The 23,070-nt window shown below is 37.1% G+C and overlaps 2 protein-coding genes and 1 long non-coding RNA gene across 4 annotated transcripts in view; 1 reads left to right on the top strand and 2 right to left on the bottom strand.

Moving 5' to 3' along the window:
* itgbl1 (integrin, beta-like 1) overlaps positions 1–17,865 on the bottom strand; it is a 48,992-nt gene extending 31,127 nt beyond the window's left edge. The window contains exons 1-4 of one of the 2 annotated variants that reach the window (XM_016669012.1): positions 17,093–17,865; positions 16,822–16,975; positions 13,756–13,958; positions 1,942–2,088 (exon numbers count right to left, since the gene is read on the bottom strand). In XM_016669012.1, coding sequence (XP_016524498.1) covers positions 1,942–2,088; positions 13,756–13,958; positions 16,822–16,913 — 442 coding nt within the window. In that variant the 5' untranslated portion in view covers positions 16,914–16,975; positions 17,093–17,865. The other variant, XM_007547181.2, reaches the window with a different exon arrangement.
* A 110-nt stretch (positions 17,866–17,975) lies between these two features.
* The window catches only part of nalcn (sodium leak channel, non-selective), an 82,729-nt gene continuing 77,634 nt past the window's right edge, over positions 17,976–23,070 (top strand). The window contains exons 1-2 of the mRNA XM_016669013.1: positions 17,976–18,078; positions 22,222–22,337. Of these exons, the coding sequence (XP_016524499.1) occupies positions 22,311–22,337 (27 nt within the window). The 5' untranslated portion in view covers positions 17,976–18,078; positions 22,222–22,310. The remainder of the gene's footprint in view (positions 18,079–22,221; positions 22,338–23,070) is intronic.
* On the bottom strand, positions 21,741–22,260 carry LOC107835703 (uncharacterized). The gene is made up of 2 exons (XR_001661512.1): positions 22,166–22,260; positions 21,741–21,925 (listed from the first exon to the last, which is right to left on the bottom strand). It is a non-coding gene; the product is annotated as an uncharacterized LOC107835703 (long non-coding RNA).

Here is a 23,070-nt window from a genome sequence, read left to right as displayed (position 1 = left end):
TGTGTGTGTGTGTGTGTGTGTGTGTGTGTGTGTGTGTGTGTGTGTGTGTGTGTGTGTGTGTGTGTGTGTTTGCATGTGTGCTGGAGCTTTTTGGATTAGGTGTTGAAGAAGCAGAAGGCTAAACAGACACATGCGGTGAATACATTAGCATTTCTACATATTCCAATAGGCCACATCCTATGCTTTCACACACACACTCTTATACACATCCCACACGGATACGCACACACCCACTCAGACGTGTTTGTTCCTCATTTAGCTGAAAGCATTTGAGATGAGTGGAGAGGGCGAGCCCAGATGGGCAACTGGCTGTACGTGTTTGAAAACCAGCCTTGACCGACGACTGACCTAACATCATCCATGCAACATTGAGACACACACACACGGGATCGAATTATACGTAGACGAGATATTAGGGGATAAAATATTAGATTGTTGTAGTAGCATTCTTAGACGTCTTTCAAAGTTTTTCTTTGGACATTAGCTGCTTAGTTAAATTTAAATGCTAGGTAGCAATTCACCAATTCACAAATGCCTTTGTCCGGTCTAAAACGCGCTTGTGTGCACCAAGTGTAGTAGGTGGAGAGTATTTGACATGCTGTAGGCTTTCACAATGCATTCAAAACACAGGAAGATAGCTGTTAATACATCTTTATGTAGTTTTTATTTATTTATTTTTTCAAGAAGGACAATATCTTCTTGAAATATGTAGAGACTCCTGACCAAAGCAGAGGAACATAAAAGCTGTCTTTGAAGATATCAGCTGGCTCTTGAAATTGTCTTTTTTTATTTTTATTTTTATTTTTTTTTAAAGTAGTGCATAATAGTGAAGTGGAAGAAAAAAGATGCAGGTGGTTTCACATTTTCTTTGCAAAAGAAAAATCTGAAAATTATGGCATTTTTTTTCTAATCGATTTTAACCATTCTTCTGTGCCAAAACAGAACAACCTCAGTCAGATTGGCTAGAGAGAATGTAAACATGTATGTTCAAGTCTTGATAAATATTCTCCCCTAGATTTAGGTTTAACTTCCCTGACAATGAAAAGCGTCCAAACAGCTAGCTGCTGCCAGCACCTTGTTTCCCAGTGGGAGGTACTGTGTTCAAGCTCATCTTCACTCTTATTTCTCTGCATGACAGCACGTGTTGAATTTGGGCCAAAATGTTCTGGTCTCATCTGACTAGAACACTTAGTTTTGTTTTTTTATTCAAAAATAAATCTCTTCTTGCCATTTTCATGAATGAATTCCCTACAGTTGTCTTGTCAACAGATTTTTCCATCTCAGCGGTGAAACTCAAAAGCTCCTTCAAAGTAACCAGGGTCCTCGAAGATTATTATTCTCCTTTCCTGCCTTGTTCGGTTTAGGTGTAACTGCAATTTATCGAGGCGGGTGTCCGTGTGTGCCGTTGGGCACCATTTTTTCCCCCCCATTTTTGTGCTTCTTGTGATGTTCAAATCTTGGACTACTATTTTAGAACCTAATCCTGCGTTATATCATCTCCACATGAGCATCCTTGACCCGGTGGGTTCCTTGGTCTTGATGACGTTGTTTGAAAAAAAACGCTTTTCCGCTAAACTCGGCGGCCTTCACAAGAACGACAGTATTTGTGCTGAAAATAACACATCATTGGACTTCACCTAAAGGTCAAACAATTGCACGTTGCAATTTTCACTTTTGTTTTGTAAAGGTTTTGGAAAACACATCAATTTATTTTTGCTTCACTAATGATGCACTACTTTGAGTTTGTCTGTTACATAAAATCTCAAATCCTTACACTGAAAGTTTGTGGTTGTAGCATGACAAAGTGTAAAAAAAAAAAGAAGAAAAAAAAGAAACAGTCAAGAAGAAGTAGGATTAACTTAGGATCTTTGCAGTAGATTTGCAGCCTTCTGAACCTTGTTGTTTTTCGGACGCTGTGTGTTGGTGTATTGTTGCAGTTACCTCTGTTGGAGCAGACCACCCCCTGTTGATTTTTGCACAGCTCTCTGCTCTTCTTGCTTGATAGGCTACACTCCTCCTGAAACTGGCAAGCCTCTCCAAACCAGCCTTCGTCACACTCACACATCCCACAGTCACAGTAGCCACGATCTGAGGGGAAAACATAGCACACCACATGCTGTTTATAAACGCCGGGAAGCGTGCAGGTTACTGGCGCTTCACATCAAAACGAGGACATGAACGTTATTTCGTAGTCTGACATTGCGCTTTCAGGTGAATGGGGTTGTGTCATAAAATTACGATAGGTAAATGTTTTTTGTTGTTGTTGTTTTTTAAGCAACCTCTACCAAGTTTTCCAATGCCTTTGACATGCCAGCATCCCGTATGAATTCATCCATGAAAACACTTCTGTGTGCTCAGACACCCAGATAGACTGGCATCGTTGTATCTCATTATTCTGATGGTCACACTGAGCAACATGAAGACGAGGAAAAAGGAGGAAGCATTTGATGCAAATGGAAGCTGTCAACAAAGTTATTATGAATGTTGCTCTCGTTGCCTGTTAGCAGTGAGGGACCTTGTATGTCATGCTCGATACTTCTCCAGACTCGTTCATCATGTAAATGTGGCATTGTTTTGAAGGGCTATGCATCAGTCATTAAGAACATGGGGGCCCCCTCATCTCTTCTCGTTACGGAAACGTCTCTGGGGGCTCGTCCAAGGAAAACTCACTCTTGAAAACAAAGTAGAACTGGATATATCGCAAATTGCAGAGTAAGAGTGCACCTTGACTGCAGTTTACCTGGCCGGAAAAAAAAAACAAAAACATCTAATTAAAAGAATTATTAAAATGCATTCTCTAATCTGAGATATGAATTGAGTATTTGAGTCAAGCTTTGTTTTTCTAACTTGCCATATATGATGTTATATTGAAAAACACAATATGTAGAAAAATGACACTTTGTTCAGAGTGCTTTACATCATAAAACCATCATACAGTCATCAATTATGAAACAAGAAATACACATCAGGTCTTGTCAAATGCTGTTATGAACAAATGTCATAATCAAAATCATCAATATACAAGAGATATGCTGATCAATGTTTAATTTGCTACTAATCAAATGCAACCCTGAACAGGTAGGTTTTTAGCCTTGATTTAAAGGAACACTGTGTTTCAGCTGTTTTGCCGTTTTCTGGACTTTTGTTCCAGATTTATATTACATATAAGCTGAATCCTGCTTGTCCGTGGTTAATTCTGGTTCTGAGGATGCAGATTAGACCAGAACCACTCAGATCTTGTGGTTCTGGTCTAATCTGCATACCCACAACCAGCTGTTACCATAACAACAAGTTGCTATAAACTAACAAAAGTATTTTAAACTCCATTCTCTTAGTATCAAGCATGCTGCATGCAGGGCTGAATGAACGTGCATCAGTGAAGACTGTCAGTCTGCACGGTGCAATGCATGCTGTTGATTTGTCTCAAATGTCAGCGCTCACGTCTGTGACACACATTTGCTATTTGTTCTGGTGTTGCTATTATTAGTGATACAAACAACAGGTTTCTCACTATTTAATGCACAAAAGAAACACATATACAAATTGATATTTTACAGAATTAACGTCTGCTATCGATTTAATAAAATACAAAAAAAAAGAGTGATAACAAATAGGATATGCCAAATGAGCTGCAGTCATATTTTGCTTTACAATCATAGAAATTGCCTTGTTGGTGAAATGTGCTATACATATGTAGCATAGTAATAACGCTACATTATTACTATGTAGCATAGTAATAATTATTGGACACAAAAATTGGATACATACATCTACTATCAATCACAAAGATACAAACTCCTATTGGATTATTTGATAAAATATTGAACCCAGCGTTGCTGCAGTCTAATTTACTGACGTGTTCTTTTTGTATTTACCCCTTAAGGCTTTTGCAAATAGTAGACGGCAAAACTCTGAGACAGAATCGGATATTATAAAGTCACTGCCGCCCACCAGCCATCATTAATCTCCATTTGACAATCACTTAGACACATAAAACAGCCCACTTTGTCTTCTAGGTCAAAATTTATGTGGGTTGGAAGCTTCCTGTCTTTGGACAGTTTATCTTTTTTGGTGCTTCCCTGAGCAGTAATTCTATGTGATATAATGTGTCAGGGCCATTGCAGCATATTCCACTGACAAACAGACGTGTACAGCAAAAAATCCTGAGCGGTGATCGCACGCATTCTCCGGGGACTGGTAGAAGAGGACGTGTGTGTGTGCGTGGGTGTGTGTGTGCGTGGGTGTGTGTGTGTGTGTGTGTGTGTGTGTGTGTGTGAGCACTAACAGCAAAAATAATTGGCGTGCAAAAAAAAAAAGCATGTGCTAAACAATTTTCTAAAAGCTAGATGACTAGATATAATCATCTGTCAAACATTTAAAATACCCTAACTGTAATGAAGCATATGTTGTGCAGGGATCATTAGATACCCCTCATTTACTAAAATGTTCATAGAGTCAAACAGCCTGAATTGGTTTAGCAAGCTAAAGAAGATTTGTCCTGGGCCAATGAAGGAGTCATTGATGTGCTGTGGTTCCCCTTAAGCAGCAGAGCTACCTGAATGTCTTGTGTGTAAAAAGAGAAAAAAGGGAAAAAAACAAAAAAAGAGGCTTAAACATTTGAAATGATGATTCCAGTAAAACACTGTGATAAATTAGCAGATTTTTTTTTTTTATATATATAATTCTGGGAATTTTCTAATCACTAGATTGGAGGACGTGTTCCCATAACGGAGGTTTCATTGACGTATGTATGTAGTGTGTATTCACAGGTTTTGGTGCTGAATGTGATTATTGTGGTTTCCAGATCATGAAATAACTATTGTAAAACACATTATAATCGATCTCTATGTGGAACCACCAGTCATTATTACACAGGCAGAAAGAAGAAAACTTGCTCTCTTGCAGCTGTGAAGTGTTTAATTCTTGTGATCATTTGTGTATTTAAATCTTTGGTTTTTATTGAATGTGCACCCACATGAGCTTCTTGGACAGTTTAGTAAAGAAAATTACTGAAATGTTCATTTATTTCAGATTAATTGCACACAAGCTGCTGTTTTCAAGTCTTTGCTTCTGATATTCTTGGCGGTTTCCAGTCAAAGCTAATGAAAACATGTAATTTAGCTTTTCAGAAGATCAGAATATTAAATTAAATCAATAAAAAAAAACAGAGAATAAAGAAATGTCAGCTCAATAAGAAGTATGTTCAATACCTAGCCTGTTTTGAAAAAAGTACTTTTAATCTGACAAACTAATCTTGTCTGAAGGTGTTTTAACATTTCTTTATTTATATGCTGTTGTATATGGTGTTGGTTAAGTTCCAAAATTAAGTTAACTGAGAGTTTAAACATCAAATAACTCCAAAAAAATTACACTATCTTCATAATAAACTAGTTCAAGCTTCAGAGAGCATCTGTTCTCATCTGTTTCCTACAAGTGGTTTTTCATCTCCTCACATTTTTTTTTGGTTTAAGTTGCATTGTCCAAAACATGATAATCATATCAGAGTATTTTTAATCATTTGTGCCGTCCATAGCCTGGCGTTTGGGAGCAATGAAACAACAACATATAGATTGTGTGTTCTGTGAAACAAAAACCGCCTGTCTCATCAGCTACCAACTCGTTTTCTGTGTGTCTTTGGAACAATAAGTCTTAGCCCTTACCATCCCAGTTTTTACAGTGTTCCACCTAACCAGTTATTTTTAACATAGCTGACATCAAAGAACTTTCAAAGGCGTCGTAGGTGGGTTTAAAACACTTGCTCTTACACCCTGAAGTCTTGAGAGCGGTAATGGGTTTCAATCAGAAATGTCTTTTGCTAGTCATCTTGGACAAACTTGAGTGGCTTTTTCTCCTCGCAGCCCACACTGGAATCATTAGGTGAGTCACGGGGAAGGCAAACTGCCCAGAAAAACTCAGTATAGCAGATTGAAAGCACATAAAAATATGTACAGGAGAAAAAAAATTAGAGCGATGAAAATTTCTAAAGGTTTTAATAGCAAAAAAACAGCATTTTATAGCTGCTACCGTTTTGCTTTATTCTCTCTCAGCCGATATTTGGCTTAACCTTTTTGTTGACTTTGTAGACATTACTGATAATATTCTCCATAATTGGCCAATTTTAGCTTGGATAAAGTGTCTTGAAGCGCGACTGATGCAGGTTGATATGGAACAAGAGACCAAGCTGACTATCCTTGTGACCCTGACACAAAGACATAAAACCTCTATGGGTGTGCTGTTTGCAAGCTCTTGAAGAGGCCAGAAAAGCAAGGAAAAAAATCAGAGCAAACCAAAACGAGAAGACTGGGCAAGCCTGCAGACTGAGAGAAAAGGAGCGGGAAGTGCTAAAATATGTTCCTACAAAGCATTATTGATCATAGAGCAAATCTTTATTCAGGAAATGAAGAGAAGTATGCATCACTTTCGAAGCGCCTCCTACGATGTTTTCTGCTCAAGAAAGGAGAACATTTGCCTCATTTTCTCGTTTTAGTTTTTTTTTTTTTTAATGAATTAATTCTGTCTCTAGAATATCCTCATTTAAGATTGTGTCTCTTGAACTCATATTTTGCATGACTGTATTTAAATTTTTTTCTCAACGGGGTGTGTAGATACTGATAAACAACATGGCAGGTGGGGTTGAAAGCAATATGACTCAACTTGGACATGTCCCATTCAAGAATGGTATGCACGCTTCATGTGCATACCAAATGGTACTTAAATTCCCAAAGTCAGACCAGGTGTTAAAGAATTTCATAAATCTTCAAGCAGTATCTTCCACAATCGTGCTTTTACAGCATAACTGGATTTGATTTTACAAAAAGGAGTTCAAAAGTAGTTTGCAGGAAAAGGTAAAATGACTCAAAGAAAGAAAAACAGAGTCAGAAACTTGGAAAGAATAATGTTCCTCATTTCTGAGTAGTAAATGAGGAATGTAGAAAAGTGGCAACACTTTGCTACATTGATGACAAATGACAAAATAGACAAAAAACAAAAAATGACAAAATCAACAATTATAGAAATTCATGAAAGCCTCAACAGATTGCATGTAACGTAGCTTAGAATATTCTCTCACCGCTACCCGGTATGTTGGCACAATCAACAATAAAGCTTGTTTAGAGCTTATTTTTTAATATTACACTTTCCACTAAAGAGCAGAGGTTGCAAGGATATTTACTGCCATTAAAACACCAACAGTGGATGGAAATATTTTATTTTCCACAATTGGTCTACAGATGTTATTAAAGGTCATTTCCCGGTTGCTCAATTCTTACATATTGTGACATTAGAAGGATTGCTTTAGATCTGCAATAAATGACTTAATTATTATTTACTTTACATTTATTATCAGCTTTTAAAGTTCCTATCATGTGACCGGTGATTAAGGCAGGCCAAAATGTGATTGCTGGCCAGTTCATAATAAAATAAGGGCTCTACAGGCATTCCAGACAGAGAACAAGCAGTACTAGAGAGCAGCTGGTTTTAATGGTTCAAATCACCAGAGGTAAATAACCATCAAGTATTGATAAAAATTTACCTCGTGTTTATCTGCACTTCGATTACATAAACTGGAATGGTTTATTTTCATGGAACATAAAAAAAAAGAAGTAGAGGAAACCAACTGTGTTTATTCAGTTGTGAGGGAGGTTCTCATGACGCCCCCCAACAACATGCCACCCTGGACAGTTGCCCATATCGCCCATATCAGAAACCGCCACTAACTATAAACATGAAGGTATGCTGTTCAAAAACGTAATCAAGTTTCCATATGGATAACTACATACATCTTAATGCTAAGAGTCATAATAAATTCAAACCGCCCTTGCATTTTGGTGCTAAGGCATAAAAGGTTTATTTTAATTTGACTATTGATCATTTGAGCTGAAATGCCAGGTGACCTCAACTCTGTGTAATGTTCTGCAAGTTTTTATAGTCCCAAATTTTATCACCCTTTGCTAATTTCCTAAGAACAGTCACTCCACCCATTTTTGTTTCAGAGTTGAAATACAACATGGGCCCAGTTCTGTCACTGCTACAAAAAGCAGTGTTTACAGCACTTGAGTTGAACTGGACTTGGAGTTCAGTTTGTCACTTTGATGGTCTGTTTTCTTGTTACTTTTTGTTATTTTGTGTTTCATTAAGTCCAGCTGTTCAGCATTATGAGCTACTATGTGGCTAAGCTACATTCTGTCAGTTGTTCACAGGGCTACACTGAAACACACACAGACATACAAACTTAAGGACAACTTACAGAGACCAATCATTTTCTTGAACTGTGCGCGGAAGCTTGGCTACCCAGAGAAACCCCATGCATGCTCAGGGAAAATATGCAGAAAGACCCCGGATGGGATTTAAAACCCAGAACCTTCTTATTGCAAGGCAACAGTGCTGCCAGCTGAGCCACTGTTCAGCCCATAGATTAGTTTTCCTTATCTATTGCAATTCGTTTTTGGTTTTACTGTATTAAATTCACCACAATCATAATCCAGCCTGCATTTTGTTTGTTTTTAAACAGAACACTCCATAAACCACTAAAGGCATCCGAGCAATTGCAGAAATGTTTGTTGTAGGTAATTTGTTGATTAACTATTTAAGGTTCAGGCTGATTTTGGCCAACATTCCCTCCCAGACAGCCAATCTCTTTTTCTATTATTTTTGTGTATCGCAGCAACAGCAACCACAATTTTCAGTTGGACACAAGTCAACTCTTGAGAGAACACCCAACATCCAGATACAACAATAAACAAGCAATTTTGTTTTATTTTTCAATATTTGTGATTTAGCAGAGGACCAAGATAAAGCGACTTGCTGTAACTAAGACAAGCTCTAAGATAGAAAGGACATTATTATATAAGTCAAAAATATCTAATGGTTTAATAAAAAGAGAAATCTTGAATTATTGAACAACTACAATGTCAAATCATGATTCACGATGCAGCCTTGCATTAAAGATAAGTTGAAAACCATATTGGCCTATATGTCTTTAACGTTTTAAGTCACAATGTAATAAATTTTGCCCTTACTCAGTGCTGTAAAAAAATGATAAGAAAAAACAAAACACAATATAATTTTTAGCCACCTGGACCTGTTGGTTTAATTGAGGTGATGCTAATTAACCTCCACTGAATCAAATATGGGGTGTGAAACATCTTGTTGCCAGGAAAGCTAATTTTTTGGTAATGAAAAACACACACTTAATCCCTAAGGAAGAAAATCTATTGGATCTTATCAGTAGACTTTTTGAGGCAGAGATAACAGAGCCGCAGGGAGAGAAATTGGCTGCCGATCTCTGAAAGCATGCCGTGCATGCTGTGTATGCATGCTCCGCTGAGAGCGGTGGTGGACGTGCGCGCGTGTGCATGTGTGTGTGTGTGTGTGTGAAAGGGGATGCGGTGGGTTACGTGGGGGTTTTCTTTTCAACTGGCTTTGATTGCAACTGCTGGATGCGAGCATGTGGCTGGTGTTATGCGTGTGTATGCTGATGGGCTAAGTATAAGCTTTAACCTCATCCTGTACGATATGCGTGTGTATGTGAGAGTGTGTGTGGTGGGAGACAGAGGAGAGGGTGGGTTTGGTGGGTGTGAAAATCCATCCCTCTACTAATGCATAGGTTCCATTGGCAGTGCTCTGTAGCAGTGAGTGAAACCCCATTATCAGGATGAAACAGGGCCTCGCTCCAGACTGCTGAACCATAATGAGCTCCTCACAGCAGCCAACTTGTCTTCCCAAATAAATCACACACACTCGCAGACACCCATATGCACACCTATCTCCATTATACGTGTTCTGGATGCTCACATATCTCCATTAAACCTCACTCACAGCCCAGGGACAACGGGGAGGGACGAAAAAAAAGGTGGAGATTTTTATTTTTATTTCTTACTGGGATTCTTCCCACAACTTTCAAAGCATCTCATCAAACATATATGCAGTAAGTTTTAGGAAGCGGGTGCAACCTGTCTTATTTGAAATACGTTTTTTAAAAAAATGTAAACAATCATGCTAAATGTAGGTATTTTACACATTCGGTAGTGGCATTTATAGAAAGTTATTTACTAAAAGTAACACATAAAGGCCAACGGTTAAAAATAAAATAAAATAAAATAAAATAAAATAAGAAACAACTTCAATGATATCTATCTGTGTGGAAAAGTTGGACCTTCCCAGTTGTGGCCTGCCTACCAAAACTACTCAAAGAGCACAACGACTCATACAGGAGATCATGAATGAACCGATATCATCATTCAAACTACTGCAGCCGTCATTTAGTTAAGCTCAGTGTTTAACAATGAACAATAAAAAGAAAGTGGGCAATGAATGCACAAAGCCATCTGCAGTGATTTAGGTGTGGTTTGACTAAACCTTTGGTCCTGTGAGAGTATTGAAGTGACCTGACACTCCAAATACAGACAGTTTTTTAGGTTTAGAGACCACATCTCTGGTGATTGTGCTTCTTTATGTTTTTTTTTTCCCCTTTTATCTACTTAATATTTGATACACCAGTTTGTTAAAGGTCCCAAAGAACTGCTGTAATTGTTGCCTGTTACCAGCTTGGTTGATTTAATAAAATTACTGGCCAAGCACCTTCACATCTTTAGCTTTTGTAACTGAGGTCATTGAATCTTGATTGACAGACGACTGCTTACTGGAAATAGTAAAAGCCTAAATTTGCATTGTACAGTAAGTCAAATAGAATCAAAGTGAACCTAACCTAAAAGACCAAAACAGTTCCTTATGTTGCTATGAAAGCATTAAGGCAATAAGGAAAGCTTTTGACGCAAAGCTTTTAAAATGCGTAATGCATTACACTTGTCCTGCTTTTCATTATTCTTTATTAGGTGAGTATTAGCAGTGTTCCTGTCAGCCACATTTATTTTTAATTCTACAAAATGAAGTAAAGTCTATAAAGACGCCAGCGCAAAGAAGACTTCTTTTCAGCTTTGCCAGAGCCATCTACTGATCCAGCCAAAAAGGTGGTGCTGTGAATTTGTTGGCTGCATAAAATTAAAAGTGATTACAAAATATGTCAACACAAAGTACATAAGGTATTAAATATGAGGCTTCAAGGTGAGAGTAACAGGTTTTTAAAGTGTCTTTTAAAGTAGATGCAACAATCATACTTGACTGATGGATATTTTGGGCTTTATCTTCTAACAAACTTATCTTGAGAACTACTCTGTATACAAAACTTAACATGTTTCAGTTCTACCATTAAACGTAGCAAACACTGATCATAAAACAATAAAGGCATAAGCTGCAGCTTTCATGATAGAGGCAGTAATTTTAAATCCAATAGAAAATGAGGGCATGACAAGAACGTGTGGATCAGAACTTAACTCGTTAACCGAGTTTCACCGAGCTCAAAATAAAGTTCCTAATAGGACAAGCCAAGCATGTGAGAGTTTTCACTTTCAATGTGTTTAATGGGGAGAAAACCTGATTCTAAAAGGAAAACAGACTGACTCCCATCAATGCCCACTGTTTGGTGCATCACTAACTCAAGTTTAATTAAAATAACTTGATTCGTCGATTGAGGGCTGGAAAGTGAGCAGGAAACAGATATAAACTGAGTCTGTTTTTGGGAGGTTGAATGCATTTCTTTTTAACCAACAGTATTGTGAGCAAATACGTCCCCAGTTTCCCTCTGTTTTACTTTTTGTTTGTGCTTTTAAAGTCATGAAACCCTCTGACTTTTAGGTGAAGATAACCCAAGTAAATGCAAACGGCAATTTCTAAGTGAAGATTCAGAAAAAAAAAAGCTATCCACTTAACCCTGTTTGAAAATATCATCCCCTTGCTTGTAAATCATGAAGCAACTTATTATATACCATATTTAACTGGACACAACTTGCATGTATAATCACAGCATTTGCTAAAAAGAACTCGTATGACAACATATTAACTCAAAGGGCAGAGCAGCTAGTTCATAAGTTTAAGGAAGCAGTAATCATTTAATTTGACATTAGGTTAGTTTGGATAGCTTTTTTATTTTTATAAAGAAAATAACATATTTAATTTTGACTAGAAAAGAAAAAAAAAGAACTGGGAGAAAAATGCACACTGTTTTGATTGACAAATTTAATTGTAACATGAAATCCAGCAAAGTAGATGCACAGTAAACAATTTTCCAAATAGAAAGCATTCAGCTTCCCTCGAATTAGCTTGACTCGTAAACAACGCCAACAAAAGTTCATAACATCACAATGTCTGATATCAAGCCAGCAGCGTATTACTGTCTACCTGAAAACTGCTTCAAGCCAATGAGAGAAGTGAGGTACTACTTCTGAAAGCAACCAAGATAAAAAAATTAAAAAAAAGTATTTCTGTGCATTAAACATTTTGGGAGGACATTACCTTTCAAAATCAAGTTTGTGGATGACATGGAAAAACATTTTTCATTTTTCTAGCAGCTGTTTGATACAGATCCTAAACATCAGCTGGGGACTCCATCTGCCAAACTGCACTGATCTAACCCACATTGAGGATATCTGCTGCATCACTTACTGACCCTCTCTAAAAAACCTCATCCAAGTAGTAACATATGCTGAGCCACGTGGATCTGCGCAGTATTCATTTTAAACAGCACACCACTCGAAAATAAGTATTCTAAAGTTATTGCCCAGTTACAGTGTTGAGCAAAAGTGTTCGCAAGACATTTTGAGAGATTACATTGAAATATGTAACTGGGATTTTACATGATGAGCCAACACAGAGTAGTAAATAACTGGAGAATGGAGGCAAAAGGAAAAATGGTTGAAATGCTTTTAAAACTGAACTTCTAGAGCTGATTATATCTACTCCAATATTGTAGTGTGCACGTATTACAATGTTTGGGACATTGTGTAATAACATAAGTTTGGATTGAAGTTTTTTATGACTTTAGCCTTTACCCCACTGGTGAGTTCTTTGGTCATCAGGATGCTGTTTATTAGGTTATAGTGGTTAGCAAACCTGTGAGGTCTTGCCAGAGCAGCTGTGTTCAGACTAAACTGTTTGCTAACTAAGTGACTTCTGAAGACATATTGTTGCTCTGGATCTCATTTAGGGTTATCCGAATAAAGGCGTAAATAATATGCACTTTACACTTCAGATTTATATTAAAAAAAAAAAACATGAAAGCCTTGTGCTCTTTTTCTTACACTTTAGAGTTCTGCACTACTTAGTGTTAGTCTATCCTAGCGTTTTGTAACCTCTGCAATCAGTTGCCAATGTTACCTGATCTTTTAAGCAAGACAGATTAATTAGTTTAGGAAACTATCTAAATGTTGTTGTCTTTTTTAAAGTAAGGCATTTGAACAAAAACAAAAATGGAAAACTTTTGCAAAACAAAGCAGATGGATACATTTTCTTAAGATAATATTTGTGTGAAATAATGTAAAAAAAAAACTATATCTGACCTAATGAGAAAAAAAAATATCTAAACTAACATTACTTCTACTTTTACTGTCATTCTGTTGTGAAAATCCAATGCAAATATTCAGTGAAGAACTGCAAAAATGCTACAAGCAGAACTTTTAATACCTATATTTTAAAACATATGTTTGTTATTTTTAGCCAAAGTTACTCAGAGTCCTTGTGGAGGTCTAAAGAGTCACATGCGGCATCTGCAGGTTGCAGACCCCCGGTCTATCCTATATTATCCAAGACATCGACATTTGTGGCTGCAACATGATAGAATATGAAAAAAAATAAGCTTGAAAACTATAAACAGTTTTGCTACACACTGTGCTAAAAATAGCAGAGGAAGCTCAGTGTACGCACCATTGCAAATTTGCCCATCATGTGTGGCGCAGACCCAGTCGTGGCACTCGCAGCGAGGGCCATAGAACTTCCCTGGGTCCGTGGCTTCACACATGCAGATTCCACAGTCACATTTGCCCCTGCCGCTGCAGATTTTTCCATCTGGTGTCCTGCAGCGGCGCAATGATGACTCTTGGGACAGCCTACACACCTCACCCACCTGGCTGAGAAGAAGAGAAAAGATCAGTAGTTTTGTTGTTAAAATAATAATAATAAAAAAAAAAAACTAAAAGGGTTACTCCAAGGCATGTGTACCTTCATCTGTTTACAAAAATTGACGCTAGTGTAAAAAAATCACTTTTGAAGAATGTGCAGACAAAGTTACTATAAAATTATCTATTCTTTTAAGTTAGTTTTTTTGCAAAATTATTGGAAAAAATCACACTTAAACACTCTAGGGATTTATTAAGAAGACATTCACAAGGTTAATAAATCTCCCAAAATAAAACCATAACAAAACTTCACCTTTCAATGACCAAATATAGGTGCTGTTGTTACACATCTCTCTAGGTCTTCTTGGTGAGCAACTTAGATTTTATTTGGATGCAGTTCCAGCTCTTTCTTTATATTGGCAGAGCGTTTGGCAAATGTGCACGCATTTCGTTCAGTCAACAGCTCAAACATTCCGAACCTTTCTCCCAAAAATGAACATAAAATGTGTGTTTTCCATGTGTCATCGGGAGGTGAAACAAGTTCCATTTCACACTTGCTTCAAGTATTAAGGGAATTTTTAGACTTGGCTGCACTCCTCCACACACTATTGCAGTAAATTTTGAATCTTGCACTTTGTCATAACGACCTGACCAAATTCAGAGTTTCAGTTTTTTTTGTTTTTAGTTTGCACAGTGGTGCTTTGTCCTTAGCTGATCTTCATCTTTGTTCTACGTTGTTGCATTCAGATGACATCTGTAAAATTTAAGCAACTCCAGCTGCTCTGCTGCTCTACATGATCTGACTCACATGTCATGCACAATTACAAACACATTTTAAATGTATCTTACTTAATGTGCAAAATGAAACGTCCTCGTGGGATACATGCGACCGCAGCTGCTACCTGCCATATTCTGTGTGCTTCTTTTTGGCCTCCATTGGGCCCCTGCTTATGCTGCAAGATAGACATTCACTATTGAGAAAACATCCTAACTTTCTCTCCAAAAAAAAACGATGTTTTTCTTTTTTTGGCTCACAAGTGCAGTGTAATAATGTGTCAAAGAGAATTTACAGATGTTTTTTAAAATAAAATTTGCTTCATGATGATTGCTATGGATATTGCATTTTTGCAAAGAGTTCATGTTATTGGAACAAGGATTCTTTACACTGCTACAAGGATATTGGGATGCTAATTAAGTAACAGTAAACTTCCAAACTAAATGTAATTCCAATATGGTGGCAAAATGACCTTCAAGTATTCCATTTGGATGAAGAAACCTTGTGGCACTGTTTTATGTCGTTTGTTTCGAGGGAATTTGCGTTTTGCTTTGCAGGCAAGTTGGTTTCCCTGTTCTGATGCAGGGGATGTGGCTTTGGAAAAGATAGACGGAGCCGAGGTCGGTTCAAACAGAACACATAATTGGGTAAACCAAGCAGAGCTCATTTTAACACAAGCAAGCTGCATTGCTATTAAACAAACCACACACCATGCATATGGTAGCTCTTTTGATCAGCCTCCAGCAGTGAAGCTGCGAACAATTGTTGAACTGTGCAACATCTAGTTTGATGGGGGACATACCCTGACAAGAGGCAACAGGAAAATGTGAGGAGTCCGTAATAGTTACCTATTTTATTAACACTTAAGGCCATTTTATAAAGTGCTCCCTCTTGATTTGGAGTGTTTGAAACCCTGAAACATTTGTAATAAGGTTAATTCAACGTCTGCAAGCCTATTTTGTCATATTTTTCCTAAAAAAAAAAAAGAGAGAGACAGAGGCTTTTCTTTGTCATGTCATTTGAATTATGCAGGATTCATAAAGCCTAGAATTTAAACAAGGTTGTGTACATTGCTTATTATTCATATTATATTGTGCAGATGACTGGAGAGGAGGGCAGAGTTCACCCTCAACAGCATATTTACGTGTTATAATGACCCAGTCAAAGTTTAGACGTAATGCCAATGGAGAGTATTTATAAAGATAAAAAAAAGATACGCCCCCAAATTAAAAAATATGCACAACTTTATGTTGATCTGTTAATAACAATAACAATACAATACTCTGAAACATATCGTCATGTGACAAAAATGTAAAGAAGTTCAAGGGGTGTAAATACTTTTGCAAGGTACTGCATATTGTAATTCAGGACAAGGTATATTCTTTGGCATATATTTTTTCCATTACAACAAATTCTGCAAGCACACATCTATTTTTATGCCAAAAAAAAGTCCCATAAGCACAAGGTAGCTGAACTATGTACATTACTATTCGGAAAGAAATCATTTAAGATAAGCCTAGTGCATGTAAAGTGAGAGCTCTTGGAAAAAAAATTCCCAACCTGGCATGGAGAGAAAATAGAAATTCCACTCTGAGAGGCCCTAGCTGGCCAGCTTTTACCCAGCACACAGCCCTGCCACTCCATTCCACCCCAGAAATTAACTTCATGCCCTGTGTGACAATCAGAGCTGTAAAAGTGACATTCAGTCTCATGGTTTGTTGTCAAAGCTAACTAGAGGACATGTCAGTTATATTATGTCAATTCAAACACCATCACTGGAGTAAAACAAAGCAAAGCAAAACAAAACAAAACAAACAAACAAACAAAAACAAGCAAGAAAAGCACATCACTTTGAAATCTTGGTGTATGCTGCCTTCATGGACTGTATTGTTAAGAACTGGCAAACAAAGACACATTTGGAAACCAGAAAGTAAAAGTGCAGACCATATTTATACCACTGGCTTTGCTAAAACTTCTCATATTGCCTTCCCCAAACTCGTAGGTCAGCACAACTTTGCGCCTCCCTTTTATTTCTAGCACTTCTGGCTGCCCCCAAATAGAAAACCGATAAAAGACACTAACAGACTTATGGAAACTCACCTTACCGACTGTAACAAAGTGTCCTCAACGGTAGAGAGCAGGATCAGAAACGACGGCACCAGCATTGACTGCAAAAAAACCTCAGTGTGCATGTTTAAATCCCTCAGAAACCTGAAATAAAGTAGCTTGAAGGAATTTCCCAAATCTTGCGCTCCTGAGACAGGACAGGAAGGGAGAGTGAGAGGGAAGAGAAAAGGAGAGAAGGAGAGAAAGAGAAGCAGGCTGGCCCGAACTGGCTCAGTCCCTTCAGAGTCCAACACTCCTTACGTACAAGTGTCTTTGATTAGTCCAAACTCTCTGATGGAGTCCTGGGCAGGAGCTAAAGTGGGGAAAAAGCTGCCAAAATAACAAGTTAAGTCACCAGTTTGACATTTAATCAAAAGCAGACTGTTTTTGTTTCATTTTGTCCTCATTGGTTTCTCCCGTAACCTCTGTGGTGTAGCTGTTGTTCCTAGCTTTTCCTTTCATCTATGACAAATGAGATCCAGCTTCCAGACCCCGAACAGTAAATGTTGTGAATGAAGAACACAAAAATGGCTTAACTCAATTTAAATGCTTTGGGGTTCCAATACAACCGGTTCCCATGAGCACATGTGTTAGTGGAAGACTTGAGTAGAATACATGAATATGAATAATTCACACTACTGCAACAATAACAAGGCCTGTACAGTGTATCTCAAAGTCAACAAACTCCTATTAAAGTAGCATGAACTTGAAGTGGGGATTATTGTGTGTGATAAATAAACTGTGCTTTATGTTTATTCAATGTTAATTTTAACATGAAATTATTTAAATTTAAGAAAAAAAAAAGATCCCAAATATTTTGACATGAAGCTCTCTCCGCGGTTAATATTTTAGTATTGTTTCTTTGTTTACTGTATGTTTACTATATTATACGTGTCTCAAGAGGTTGTCACTATAGTTTTACCTCCCTCAGTATGAAGCAAAAATATTAAATTTAATTTCTGGTCTTCAATTTTGTCACTAAAGTAATTAGTTTAATTACATTATTTTAAAGTAAACGGCATAACAAAGGTGCTGATTTGCCAAAAGGAACCGGGTTCTGGATGTAAACAAACCGTGGTGCAGCCACAAAGGAAGCGCTGAGGCGGTTACCTTGGCAATGCCTGCGCGTCACCGCAGCTGATGTGATTGCATCCTGCGCGCTCCCGCAGTCTCCCACACGAGCAAGCCCAGAGAGAACGACTGATGTCATGCACAGGGCCAGACACGGCAGCTAAGGGAAATCCTCGTCTCGTAAGTGCTTCAGAATGTCTTTCTTGTCTGAAATCGTCGCGAACGTAACGTGGCATCCAGCTGTTTTGTTTGTAGGATGCGGCTCGCGCTCGGTGTTGCTGCGCGCTAGCTTGTTGGTCCTCCAGGAAGTGGAGGGAATCTCATCCTCCGCAGTAGGCCTCGATGCAATATTCTTGTTTATGTGCTGCATATTGTGTCTTAAGCTGGTTGTCACGTATAATGTTGGCTTTGTTTAGGCTTTATACTTGCCCTAGAGATGTAAATAGTCCCAGTGGTTAGCTTGTTTTATTCTCATATTAGCTGTTTTCCTAATTGTTTCCATAGTAATCTTGTCCTTGTGATGAAATTCTTTCAGTTTTCTTTAAGAGAATGAATATGTTTTATATTCTTTCAATCAAATGCTTCTGAAGCTGCTGGTCTTGTGTTTATAAGATCCAGTGTTGATTTAAGCATAGGAATTACAGTGAGTCAGCAATTGCAGTCCCAAATATATGTTGTATTTGATAGTTTATATTGTAAAGAATAATAAGAAAAAATGAGATTGAGTGTGGTTAAAAAAAACAAACAAACTTTAAAGACATTATTCCATAATCTAAAAGTTACCAAGTCCTTTATTGCGATTTCCGACATTGTAATTTGAGTTCTTGATCAAGCTTTTGATTGCTTTCAAAGACAGTATAATTAATCTTCTTAGCATCACAGATGACTGTTCTGTATCAAATATGTATTTATTGATTACAATAGTCTTTATTTTAGAGGCCTAGGTGAAATAAAGCTGATCTAAGTTGGTCCAGTGTAGCAATGAAATGGCCTTTTATCATACTACCAAGTTGGCATCATTTATTTTTGTTATTAGTGAAACATGCAATTAGTGAAATCCACAAAGGATTATTTTATTCACATCTCCAGAAATTACAGAAATCACAATGAAGCAAACTTCCATATGCAGACGGTACCTGGTGGGTAAATCTATCAATCAGCCTCTCTCATGGCAGAGCATGGCTTAGTTTCAGACCCTTTCAGAGGTAAATAAGATCAGTGGATAAGATCAGTTTTACATTTAACTGGCATCATTGCTAATGTCCCAAAAATAAGGAAATCAAGATTAATTTATTGTTGTTACCCTTCTGACAATCAAAGGAAAATATTCCAACATCTCATTACAGTTGAAAAAATGACTTAAATCTCTTTTTATGTTAGTAATATAGAAATCTCTACCTGCTGTATTTCCGGCATGTTATACCAATGTCAAAATATGTGGTGATCACAACTAAACCTTCAGAGTAATTTTGCTAACACACTGAGGTGGCCTATATTATTGCTGCTCCATATTAGAATGTCATGCAATTTGCGTGATTAATGTTTAATAGTCTTATGACGGTATCAGTGGAAATAAATCCTCATTTTCTTCACTTTCTCATCTGTCACATGCTTCCAACATTCACTGTGCGATTAAGCATCTTCAACACTGCCCTCGATGTCATTTGCGGATGTCTTCTGGATTGAGACTCTATTAGGCAGGATAATATTTCCATGCAGAGAGCATATTAATCACACTTGGAATATATTAACTAAAATTTGTGATATTTCGAAACGTCCCCGTATTATTTATATTTCACATTTTGATGTTGCAAAAATACCAAAGATGTTTCCCTTGCCTGCTGTGTATGTTCACTTTTTGTCATTTATACTGTGTGGAACTTTTTTTTTTCTTTGACAAATTTTCCCTCCAGACTGAATTCTAGTTCTTTATCACTTGTTTTAGCAAATTTGCGCATTGAGCTAACTGCTCGGTTTCATATTTTATTAAGACGATTCCTTTGAAGGCCAACGTATCAAGTGCATATGTCACATAAAGCAACAACATTATAATTTACATTAGTATCGTAAACGTTATAATGCAAAACAAAGAAAAGATTCATTTAACATTTTTAAATGGATCGATGAGTTTACTTGATGACCACTAGGGGATGTTTGGATGGATTCAAGATTCCACCACAATTCTGATCAACATATTAATGAATTACTATTATTATTAATGAATGAAATACACTGGAAAACTTTACTACATGTTAAATTTTTACTGTAGACTGGACCTTTTGGATATAAACTTACTAAACCATGAAACAATCATAGTTATTTTATTAACAGGTGACACTAGGTATGGGCTGCTACGAGAGTATCATAATTTGATGAGTGTAGAAAAAAACTATCGAGGTAGTTGCAATATGTTTTAAAACTGAATGTACAGCATGACCTAATTCTTTGTATTTATGTCAAGAAAAGATCAATTATTATTTTATTGGCTTAAAAAATAAGATTTTTGTAAAAGAGATACAATCTTTTTATTTCTGCAAGTAATATATAACTGGGAAAAATCTAACTATTTCCATGTTGTTTTGATTTTAATATCTATACAAAGTCAGTGTTACTGTTAATTTACTATATATACAGCACTTCCAGCTAAATTTAAATTTCACTTCCCACTGATCCTCGGCGCAACATGTAATGCAATTTGAAAACTAAATAAAATGCTAAAAAAACAATAGATAATAATAATAATAATAATAATAATAATTTATATGTCTGTTATATTATAATTGGTAATATATTTTGTCTAGAACTTAAACATTTTAACTATAATGTAGATATAGTGAGACTTATGGTGAGCAGTGAAATCAATGACAACAACAGGAGTGGCAAATACTCAGCCTTTGCATGACATTGCTGGAAAAAGTTTTTTTTTTTTTTTTTTAAGAAGCATCAAAGAAACAGAGTACACTTGCAATTTTTTCTTTGGACTCACGAACAAAACTTCGACAAGGAAAGTTAGATTTTTTATTTTTATTTTTTAAATCCTTACAGTTACAATTATTCTGTCCAGAGATCACATCTTTCTCAGTGAAGAACACGTCCTCTCTCCAAATGGGAAAGTAATTGCAGTCTTTGCCACCTATACTCCCACATAATAGCACTTAGACCCTGCAATTTTGTTTTCACTCTCCCTCACGTCTCTATCTGCATATGTTAAGTGTTGCAATTACACTGGAAAATTGCTTCCAACTACATGGGGTTTATTGGGTGGACAGTTTCTTTTATTGCTAAGAACATGTGAGGGAATAAGAGGGATACAGTTGCACTGTTCTGCTTGTACTGCTGGTGTAACTTTGTTTTTTGTTTGAAAAATATTGATTTTTTTTTTTTTTCAAAGTTTTTCTTGTTACTTGATTTAAATTCTTTTAGTACAGATTCACAGCAACATCAGCAGTAAAGCAATGTACACTTTAAGACTGGGGTTATTTGTAATGTTCAAAATATCTGATTTAAAAGGCAATCCAAACAAGCTGCCATTGTTGAAAAGGAAAATTAATGCAATTATTATTTTTATGTTAATAGTTCCTTAGTGTTGGTGGAGGTTCAACTGAATGGTTTAGTTCAAGTCCATGTGTTCAAATGGCCAGTCAAGGTCTACATAAATCAAATAGAGAATTTTGTGGCAGGACTTGAAAGTTGATGCCACAAACATGTCTTACTGTCTGATGATTTGTGTTGCAGCAAACAAACACCGGTTCTACAAAGGACTGATTTAGAGGACTGTGAATAAATGGATGCAAAACTTTTCAGTTTTAGATTTGTGTAAGAAAAACCCAAAAAACAACCACCACAAACACCACATTTAGTTTTTTCTGACATTAACAATATGCATTAGTTTGCATTGGTTTATTACATAACAGAATCAAGGTTCATGAACATTCTTGCAAGGCACCAAGACAGTGGTTTTCAACCTGCGGCTCTGGAGCCTCCAGTGGCTCTTTGGTCCTTCCAAAGTTGCTCTCAACAAGTTTGCCTAAAAATAAGAAAGCATCAATTGATGTTTTAACTATATAGGTATAAAAACAAATGCAGGTTTTAGCAGTTTTTCAGTTTTGTCATTGACTATTCTCATTAGAATGACACCACAGAAAGTACTAGTATTTTTTTAACTCCATTGTTATTTTCATTAGCTAGGACATTTTTTTTTTTTTTCGTTTTGCAGTTACATGTCTTTGTGGAATACATATCAACACATGTGTAAATGTTTTCTTACTTTTTTTTCCCTTTCCTGCTCTTCTGACTGCTACCAATCACCGATGGTTGCCACAGGACCACCAACCCGTTGTTGGGGACGTTCTCCTTTCCGCATCTGTAATCTCTCTGTCTGGTTGGTTCCTCCACCCCTCTGTGACCTGGGGATGAATGCACCAATGAGGAGCCTCACAGTGAGTCCGCTGGTCCTCCTTCACCCCATCCTCCTCCACAACACCTCAGTCACTCACTCACTCACTTACTCACAGAGTGTGTCGCATATATGCCTCGATGTCAGACGTGGTGGGCATTCCTGTCTCTATGAGCGTACTGTAGATGTGGGTAGTGTACTGTACACCATATAAGCCATGATGTTGACTAACTGTTGTGTGTTATTTACAGGGTATGCCTGATCGCATGTTATGTGCAGTGCTGGAGCAATTTCAGCTTTACTTTTCCCTTTGGTATGTGCGCTTTGTCTCCATTCACAGTGTCATTTCTTCTTGTGTTCTTATGTTGAAACGGCCTGTACAATTTTCTTTTTTCTGCATACACACGTTCACACACGCATACACATACATGCAGATGTTGGCAAGCACAGGTAACCACCACCTCACACTCTTTACACCATGCTGGTGCCTCTTCACTCAGTATGATGAAGATCTTGTGAGATCTTTTTAGGGATGGTAAGTTACTGGAGCTGTTCCAGTGTGAATACACTCGTTCTGTGTTCCATGCGTGCTACGTTGTGTATCACGGTGATCATTCAACAATGCAGCACATTTAGTTTTGAAGTATAAACCTATACTCTGGCATTTCAAGTCAGGGACATTTTCTTGATCTGACAGAAACCAAAGCTTGGTAATGCTTAGACATGTATTAAATGTATCCGTACTCAGATGTAGTTCTGATCAAAAGTTTACATCC

The sequence above is a fragment of the Poecilia formosa genome, unplaced genomic scaffold, assembly GCF_000485575.1.
Source record: "Poecilia formosa unplaced genomic scaffold, Poecilia_formosa-5.1.2 Scaffold19, whole genome shotgun sequence".
Classification (NCBI taxonomy): Eukaryota; Metazoa; Chordata; class Actinopteri; order Cyprinodontiformes; family Poeciliidae; genus Poecilia; species Poecilia formosa.
Note: the sequence above shows the minus strand (reverse complement) of the source record. Positions and strands in the feature narration are given on the sequence as shown.